Consider the following 10,202-nt stretch of genomic DNA (forward strand, 5'->3'; position numbering starts at 1 on the left):
AAGGACGCGGAAGTTCTGATCACGAGGCCTTTCCATAGGAAAATAATAGTAGGAATCAATAGAACTAATATATAAACGGCCTGTTATGGCTTGTTTGTACACGTCAGTCTGTACACGTGAACCAAGGTTTTTTTTTAAAAATTGAATTTTACTGAAACCCAAACTGCAATATCTCGCTGGCCGAAGCCAAGTAGTGGTTGTGTCAGTGGAGAGAGGGGGTGGTGTGAGTGAGGAGAGGCTGGAGTTGAGGAGGACTGGGAATGGTGAGTGTGGGTGAGGTTTGACGAGTTCAGCCACAGGACAGGGCAGGTGAGGTGACGAGCGAGTCCCTCCCCTGGGCTACAACCGGCGTTGCCATGAGGCTAACTAGGCAATGTGAAGGGCCCTATGTGCGGCGGCCCGGCCTCACTGCTTCGCCCCACCATCAGAACAACGAGACAAAAAAAACAGCCTCCTCCAACTCTTTCTGTCGCACAATACTACCGTGAAGACTGGACGCAAACACAAACAAATAACCTGTGCGTCTGAGGAGAATGGGCCCAACTGGGTTCCATGGCAAGGGGCACGGGGTTATTTTGAATGGAAGGAGCTCAGTTTTTCTGCTCCGCAACAGGAACCGTCAGAGGCGCCAGAGTCCACTGGGGGGCTATCGCCATGGCCCTGGTGGTGAACGAGGTTAGGTGAGCAGTGTGGGCGCGAAAGCCACGGTGGGATGACTTGTCAACGTAGCGCGTGGGAAGCATCGGTGAGAAAGCCAGCGCGAGAGGTGACCGCAGACGGCAACCGCCGCGGCTTCGGTGTCGTGGTCGTGGCGCCGCAAAGACGCGTGGGGCCAAGGATGTTGGGTGGTAGTAAACGCAGAGTGTCGGCTGCGGGAACATATACAAGCAATGTAACTCGTATTTTAATAACACCACTTTCCTCCTCTCCATAATAGCTCTCATCTTAAGCTGTCAGCCCTCCCGCCTCCGCCCCAGCGCCCCGCCGACACATCTATTCTGCACGGCTCCCCACGCCGCCTGTTCCTCCACGACATCCAGGACTCTCTAACTGGCCTTTTTTCTCCCCTTTTTATTGTAACTAGGCCGAATTGTCAGGGGAGAGTGGCCTGAGGGAAGAGGCAGTGGCCTCGAACAAACTGCCTTGTTGTCAAAGGCACGAGATGAGACAAGAACTTTGTGACGTTGAGTCGGCGCAAGCAGGGATTTATTGAGTCTGGTACGAGGCGGCTTGACGAAATCGGGGTACGGTAGGCCAACGCTCTAAGCCCTTAGGGAAGCTTACTCCTGCTGCCCCATGGCTGCAGTACCTTTGAAAAGTACTGCAGGCATCCAAGGAACAAGCTCCAAGGCAGCTCCCCAGAACATTGTGCGCCTAACTGAAGAAGCGGCTGGACATTTCATCAATGCACGACACAATACGCCCCGAATTAAAAAGCCGAGGAAACACAGCTTATTTAAGAAAATAGTTTTGCACAATTGTGATAAAATACCACATGTAACTTATCTCTCAGACCTTCACTTTGCTCTTATGATTCTCGAAATCTTGAGCTTCATGTGCTGTAATCCTGTTTCCCCGTATGATGCATACCTTTGGAACATCGATCTGTCCTCCACAACTTGCGTTTGGCGCAGTTCCACCCTGTGTAAATTCAGATCTGATTGGACCATGACGGAACACACCTGTCTATATAAGGTCCAACAGTTGACAGTGCATGTCAGGGCAAAAACCAAGCCATGAGGTCTAAGGAATTGTCCGTAGATCCCCGAGACAGGCACAGATCTGGAGAAGGGTACCAAAAAATGTCTGCAGAATTGAAGGTCCCCTAGAACACAGTGTTCTCCATCATTCTTAAATGGAAGAAGTTTGGAACCACCAAGACTCTTCCTATAGCTGGCTGCCTGCCTAACGGMGCAATTGGGGGAGAAGGGCCTTGGTCAGGGAGGTGACCAAGAACCTGATGGTCACTCTGGCAGAGCTCCAGAGTTTCTCTGTGGAGATGGGAGAACCTGTAGACTTGTGTCTATCGATCCCTGCTCCAGGTCATGCTACGGGGTGAAGCTGTACCCCTAGGTACAGATCTAGGATCAGTTACCCCTCCCCCAGTCCTAACATTAACCATTAGTGGGGAAAATGCAAAACTGGCTCAAGATCATTGTCTAGGAGCAACTTCACACTACACCGCTATCGATACCCCCTCTAGTTGGTTTGCATATAGGGTAACAGACAGGCCCCTAGTATGGACGCTAGCAGGAAACCACTAACAAAACATTTATTACTACTAGCCTCCCTGGACTTGTTTCCTTGTTCTGGCATCGTCAGGACCAGATTTGTGTCAGCTAGTCTGCACTACCTGTGATTTCCCTTCCCCCATGAATGTGTTCACATGGTATTATGAAACGTTCCTTCCCCTATGAGCCAGACCAATAGTGGATGAACATAGTGCCTTCAAAGTGTTCACACCCCTTGACTTTTTACACATGTTGTTACAGCCTGAATTTTTAAAATGGATTAAATGGAGTTTTTTGTCACACACAATACCCCGTAATGTCAAAGTGGAATTTTGTTATCAGACGTTTTACAAATTTAATACAAAATGAAAATCTGAATTGTCTTGAATCAATTTGTTATGGCAAGCCTAAATAAGTTCAGGAGTAAACATGTGCTCAACAAGTCCCATAATAAGTTGCTTGGACTCACTCTGGGGGCAATAATAGTGTTTAACCTACTTTTTGAATGACTACCTCCTCACTGTACCCCACACACACACAATTATCTATAAGATCCCTCAGTCGAGCAGTGAATATCAAAAATCTATTCAAACACAAAGACCAGGGAGGTTTTACAATGCTTGGCAAAGAAGGGCACTGAAAACGCAGACATTGAATATCCCTTTGAGCATGGTGAAGTTATTAATTATACTTTGGATGGGGAATCTACACCCAGTCACCTCAAAGATACAGGCGTCCTTCCTAACTCAGTTGCCGGAGAAGAAAACCGCTCAGGGATTTCACCATGACACCAAACCCAAACCGGCCATCGTGCGCCAATTGATTTTGTCCCCCCACACCAAACGCGATCACGACACGCAGGTTAAAATATCAAAACAAACTCTGAACCAATTATTTTAATTTGGGAACAGGTCGAAAAGCATTAAACATTTATGCCGATTTAGCTAGCTTGCTTGCTGTTGTCCTGCGATATAAATGTTGAGTTATTTTATCTGAAATGCACAAGGTACTCTTCTCCAACAATTAATCCACACAYAAAATGGTCAACCGAATCGTTTCTAAATCAAATCAAATGTTATTGGTCACATACACATGGTTAGCAGATGTTAATGCGAGTGTAGCGAAATGCTTGTGCTTCTAGTTCTGACCGTGCAGTAATATCTAACAAGTAATCTAACAATTTCACAACAACTACCTTATACACACAAGTGTAAAGGAATGAATAAGAATATATGTACATATAAATATATGGATGAGATGAGCGATGGCCGAACGGCATAGGCAGGATACATTAGATGGTATAGAGTACAGTATATACATATCAGATGAGTAGTGTAGGGTATGTAAGCATTATATAAAGTGGCATTGTTTAAGTGACTAGTGATACATTTATTACATCCAATTTTTAATTATTAAAGTGGCTAGAGATTGAGTCTGTATGTTGGCAGCAGCCACTCAATGTTAGTGATGGCTGTTTAACAGTCTGATGGCCTTGAGATAGAAGCTGTTTTTCAGTCTCTCGGTCCCTGCTTTGATGCACCTGTTCTAACCTCGCCTTCTGGATGATAGCGGGGTGAACAGGCAGTGGCTCGGGTGGTTGTTGTCCTTGATGATCTTTTTGGCCTTCCTGTGACATCGGGTGGTGGAGCACCCCCTTATCCACATCGACGGGACAGTTGTGGAGAAGGTGGAAAGTTTTAAGTTCCTCTTCTAGTCATCTCTCCTCCTTCCAGGCTTTTTCTTCTTTGGACTTTATATGGCGATCGGCATCTAAACTTTCATAGTATTACCATGACAACCGACGAACTCAGTTGTCTTTCAATCGCCCATGTGGGTATAACCAATGAGGAGATGGCACGTGGGTATCTGCTTCTATAAACCAATGAGGAGATGAGAGAGGCAGGACTTGCATCGCGATCAGCGTCACAAATAGAGCTGACTTGAAAGGAATTTTATCATATCTGTACATTATAGGAACACCTGTAATTACAAAAGTACAATGATTAATGTTTTGCTTGAGATTAAGAATCAGTGGTAGAGACGAAAGTCACAAAAGTCAGATGTCTGTGTGTTGGAAAATATACTTTCAGTTCCTGTTGATACTATGTTCCAGTCTGACTTCTGCCAGCACATGGTAGCAACAGGAGGAAGAAGGAATGGGGAACTAACTGCAAATAACAATAAGCTGAACTCCTAGCAGAGACAAATTTGTATTAGCAACTATTAATTATGAGCTTATATGGTATTAAAGTTAAGGGACATCGCCTTGGGCGGGGTGAACCTCAGTAGGGGTGGCGGCAGTGTGTGGGGCGGCAGGTAGCCTAGTGGTTAGAGCGTTGGACTAGTAACCGAAAGGTTGCAAGTTCGAATCCCCGAGCTGGCAAGGTCGTTCTGGACAACCCACTGTTCCTAGGCCGTCATTGAAAATAGGAATTTGTTAACTGACTTGCCTAGTTAAATAAAGGTAAAATAAAAGGGGATAAAAAGGGAAAACACTATATTTTGTACTGAGTGTTACTTCCAAATGACTAAGTGTATACTCTGGGTTGCAATCCTTATTAAACAAACTAACCTCTGATCAAAGAAGTTTCCTGTGGTCTCTTGTATAACAGGGCAGAATTCTCTTACAACGCTCATTGGCACGTGCGAGCAGTGTGGGTAATTGAATAACACATATGTTTATGTCCTGAGGTGCTGACCTGTTGCACCTCGACAACCACTGTGATTATTATTATTATTTGACCCTGCTGGTCATCTATGAACATTTGAACATCTTGGCCATGTTCTGTTATAATCTCCACCCGGCACAGCCAGAAGAGGACTGGCCACCCCTCAGCCTGGTTCCTCTCTAGGTTTCTTCCTAGGTTTTGGCCTTTCTAGGGAGTTTTTCCTAGCCACCGTGCTTCTACACCTGCATTGCTTACTGTTTGGYGTTTTAGGCTGGGTTTCTGTACAGCACTTTGAGATATCAGCTGATGTAAGAAGGGCTTTATAAATGTATTTGATTTACATTTATTTTCACCATTGGCCTCACATGCTGACTAGTGTTAGCGGTGTAGTCAGCATGTGAGGCCAATGGTGACTTTATAACATTTACAGAGTTTAATGGCTGTGATAAGAGAACTGAGGATGGATGTGTGAACTGTGTGTGTGTTGACCCTATTCTAACCTTGTCTACCTCCACTCTCCAGGTATGGGATCTTTGAGCGCTGCAGAGAGCTGGTGGAGGCAGGCTATGATGTTCAGCAGCCGGACAAAGAGAACGTCACACTCCTGCACTGGGCTGCCATCAACAATCGAATAGACTTGGTCAAGTGAGTGACATACAAACTTCACACACCTCAGTCTCATACACACACACACACACACACACACACACACACACACACACACTCACACCGAATAACCCAATGCCCTTGACCACCTCTATTCAGCTGTCTTACATGTGAGTTGCAGTAAACCTACATGTACACGTGAAATGCTACTCCCAACACCCTCCTGTGGGATGTTTCTTATCAGAGGGATTTCCCAGTCAGACTGGAACTCATGCTAGCATACTGTCCTAGAACCCTAAACTCACATACTCACACAGGACGTAGTCCTAGAACCCTAAACACACACACTCACACAGGACGTAGTCCTGGAACCCTAAACTCACATACTCACACAGGACGTAGTCCTAGAACCCTAAACACACATACTCACACAGGACATAGTCCCGGAACCCTGCAGTTGCAGTGTGTTCTGTGTGGTGCATACGTTGGATTTATAAAGGTATSCATCACATTGTATGTGTAGAGACGGCGTGACAGAAATGGTAGCAGAAGGTGAATGTTGAACCTTTGTTGCACACATATCCAGATGTGATCCTGTGTACCGTTTTGCACCATGACGCTGTCGGTGTGATGGAGACTCTCATACTCACACAGGACAAAGGCTGGCATTGGTCCTATACATTAGTACAAACATTTAGCACCAGAAAACGAGTTTCTTATTGGACTAGTTCAGTTAGTCCCTCCCTGTTAGCTTCTGTTTGGTCCCTAAAGTGAAAGAACCCAGGTGTGAGTGAATACAGCAACCTACTGTGCTGTCTTTACCATTGTGGTGCAGAGGGACGTCCTGCTGCAGAGGGACGTCCTGCCTGCGAGAGGACGTCCTGCTGCAGAGGGACGTCTGCTGCAGAGGGACGTCCTGCTGCAGAGGGACGTCCTGCTGCAGAGGGACGTCTGCTGCAGAGGGACGCTGTCAGACCATGGTCTCTGTTTTAAGAACCAGAATCCCAAAACATTCTAATACAACATAGCAGGAAGGAGAGAACAAGATCCTGGATGTCTGCGTAGGTCTGAGCCATCCTTCCACTGGAAGGATCCTCTTAATACGCTCACATTCCTGGAGATCCTGGATGTCTGCGGTAGGTCTGAGCCATCCGTTCCACTGGAAGGATCCTCTTAATAAGTCACATTCCTGGAGATCCTGGATGTCTGCGTAGGTCTGAGCATCCGTTCCACTGGAAGGATCCTCTTTAATACGTCATATTCCTGGAGATCCTGGATGTCTGCGTAGGTCTGAGCCATCCGTTCCACTGGAAGGATCCTCTTAATACGTCAATTTCCTGAGATCCTGGATGTCTGCGTAGGTCTGAGCCATCCGTTCCACTGGAAGGATCCTCTTAATAGCGTCATGATTCCTGGAGATCTGGATGTCTGCGTAGGGTCTGAGCCATCCGTTCCACTGGAAGATCCTCTTAATAGTCATATTCCTGGAGATCCTGGATGTCTGCGTAGGTCTGAGCCATCCGTTCCACTGGAAGGATCCTCTTAATACGTCATATCCTGGAGATCCTGGATGTCTGCGTAGGTCTGAGCCATCCGTTCCACTGGAAGGATCCTCTTAATACGTCATATTCCTGGAGATCCTGGATGTCTGCGTAGGTCTGAGCAATCCGTTCCACTGGAAGGATCCTCTTAATACGTCATATTCCTGGAGATCCTGGATGTCTGCGTAGGTCTGAGCCATCCGTTCCACTGGAAAGACCCTCTTAATACGTCATATTCTGGAGATCCTGGATGTCTGCGTAGGTCTGAGCCATCCGTTCCACTGGAAGGATCCTCTTAATACGTCATATTCCTGGATATGTCCTGGATGTCTGGTAGTCTGAGCCATCCGTTCCACTGGAAGGATCTCTTAATACGTCATATTCCTGGAGATCCTGGATGTCTGCGTAGGTCTGAGCCATCCGTTCACTGGAAGGATCCTCTTAATACGTCATATTCTGGAGATCCTGGATGTCTGCGTAGGTCTGAGCCATCGTTCCACTGGAAGGATCCTCTTAATACGTCATATTCCTGGAGATCCTGGATGTCTGCGTAGGTCTGAGCCATCGTTCCACTGGAAGGATCCTCTAATACGTCATATCTGGAGATCTGGATGTCTGCGTAGGTCTGAGCCATCCGTTCCACTGGAAGATCCTCTTAATACGTCATATTCCTGGAGATCCTGGATGTCTGCGTAGGTCTGAGCATCCGTTCCACTGGAGGTCTCTTATACGTCATTATTCCTGGAGATCCTGAGCAGTAAAACTGAATTAGTTCATCTGTTTTATCTCACTGCATCAACAATCTCATCTTTTCACCACCTGTAGTTGAGTGAGTGATGAATGTATTTGTGACGCTGTCGCTGTGTGGTAGGTACGACATATCAAAGTGAGTGCTGAATGTATTTGTGACTCTGTGTGTAGGTACTACATATCAAAATGAGTCTGAATGTATTTGTGACTCTGTGTGTAGGTACTACATATCAAAATGAGTGCTGAATGTATTTGTGACGCTGTGTGTAGGTACTACATATCAAAGTGAGTGATGAATGTATTTGTGACTGTGTGTGTAGGTACTAACATATCAAAGTGAGTGCTGAATGTATTTGTGTCCTTGTGTGTAGGTACTACATATCAAAGTGAGTGCTGAATGTATTTGTGACTCTGTGTGTAGGTACTACATATCAAGGGGGCGATGGTGGACCAGTGGGAGGTGACCTCAATCCACACCACTGCATTGGGCCACAAGGTAAGAGTGACAACAATAGATGAGGCATTAACAGACTCTGGTTCAGTCTGCTTTCCAGGACCAAAACATTAGGTCCTGTTGGATATGTTGATCTGTAGACATGCCCATCTAGAGGGAAAGGTGAAAGGTTATATACTGTATGAAGTAGAGGTGTTGTTTCCAGTGGACTCTCCTTTCCCCTGTGCCGGTGTCATAGGGCGTGTTTCTGCTAAAGTCCTTTTCCCCCGGAGTCACACGAGACCTTCAGGGTTGTATGAAGTCCCAGTACTGCCTGTCCTCACCCCTGTCAGAGAGCTCTCTACTGCATTATTCATATGATCAGCAGGGGGCCGCCATTCCTAGCCGGGGGCCCCATACCTAGCCAGGCCTCACYGCTTTGTCAGCAGCCCTCCCCTCCCTGCTAGTGACCTTTCACAGTAGATAGGAGTGGAGCCCATCTGTCGGATCACTGACACTTTCTATATGCGGTTTATGTTTAGTATTGTGAATATAAGGACTTAATTACAATGTTGTTGAGGATTGTGTTTGGTTAAGTATCTAGTGCATCAATCTTCTTATTAAACCATCTCTCAATTGGATGTGATATCTACGRTTCATTTATATTATATTGTAGTCATTTAGCAGACACTCTTATCCAGAGCGACATACAGGAGCATTTAGGGTGCCTTGCTCAAGGGCACATCGACAGACTTCACCTAGTCCGCTCGGGGATTCAAACCGTTTCCTATCTGCAAAACCCCCAGAGACTTTACATGMAGTTATTATTGGTGCAGTCTGTCATGTCCATTCCTGCTGTTAATAATGGGGTGTTATTAAGGGGGGMTGGCTAGTTTCTTCTGTGCTGCAGATGAAAGTTAGATTGATCCTTTAAACAAAACGAAATCCAGAAACATGTCTAAATGCTAATATCATGCAATACCAGTTAGTTCTTGTGCTCATCAACATAATCATGTTGTGTGTGTCCACAGACAGGGCCARCTCTCCATGGTGGTGCAGCTGCTGAAGTACGGGTCCGACCCCTCGCTCATCGACGGAGAGGGCTGCAGCTGTGTCCACCTGGCTGCCCAGTTCGGACACACCTCCATCGTGGCCTACCTCATCGCCAAGGGACAGGTACGTCCCAATTGCAAATMAGCCCCTAACCCCTACTTCCTGTGTACTTGTGTAGATCTGAGAGGCTTTGATAGGTGTAAGCAATATTGTGAAAATTCTGCTTAGCCTATTAGAGGGCATTGTGGAGATATTACCATATTTCTTAAACCTCTGAAATCCTCTCAGATCTCCACAAGATTAGGGGTTAGGCAGCGTGCGTCCATTAGATTTACTGTGACGTCACCCGTGTGTTATATTTATTCTGATCGCACCAGAACTGAAACAGGAACGCATGGCACACACAGAGACACACACCTGTGTGTCCTGTAAGCTGCCCACATCAAGGGAGTCATTCCATTCTGATCCATCATGTCCACATCCTATAGGAGGAGAGGGAGAAAGAGCACAGTCACAAACCCCCAATAAACAGAGAGAAGATCGCACACTGTGCATCTTTGAAGATGTTTGAGCTACTGAACAGATCCAGGAAAAACCTGGCAGGGCTGACAATGTGGAATGCAGGTGTCGAAACTAATGAAACAACACCCCCTGGTGGTGGAAAATTAATGAAACGCCCCCTGGTGGTGGAAAACTAATGAAACTGGTGGTGGAAAACTAATGACAACCCCCCAGGTGGTGGAAAACGAATGAAACAACGCCCCCAGGTGGTGGAAAACGAATGAAACAACCGCCCCCCCCTGACGGAAAACGAATGAACAACGCCCCCTGGTGGTGGAAATGAATGAAACAACGCCCCTGGTGGCCGACAGCAACTCCTGTACTTTTGAATAAGCGAGAAAAGCTTTAAAATAAAAAA

The 10,202-nt window shown here is 46.4% G+C and overlaps 1 protein-coding gene across 1 annotated transcript in view; it reads left to right on the forward strand.

Annotated features, from left to right (window-relative positions):
* Positions 1–654: 654 nt before the first annotated feature.
* zdhhc17 (zinc finger DHHC-type palmitoyltransferase 17) overlaps positions 655–10,202 on the forward strand; it is a 51,478-nt gene continuing 41,930 nt past the window's right edge. Inside the window, 4 exon segments of the mRNA XM_070433884.1 lie at positions 655–680; positions 5,423–5,545; positions 8,219–8,293; positions 9,262–9,406. Of these exon segments, the coding sequence (XP_070289985.1) occupies positions 655–680; positions 5,423–5,545; positions 8,219–8,293; positions 9,262–9,406 (369 nt within the window).

Source organism: Salvelinus sp. IW2-2015, linkage group LG22 (assembly GCF_002910315.2).
Source record: "Salvelinus sp. IW2-2015 linkage group LG22, ASM291031v2, whole genome shotgun sequence".
Classification (NCBI taxonomy): domain Eukaryota; kingdom Metazoa; phylum Chordata; class Actinopteri; order Salmoniformes; family Salmonidae; genus Salvelinus; species Salvelinus sp. IW2-2015.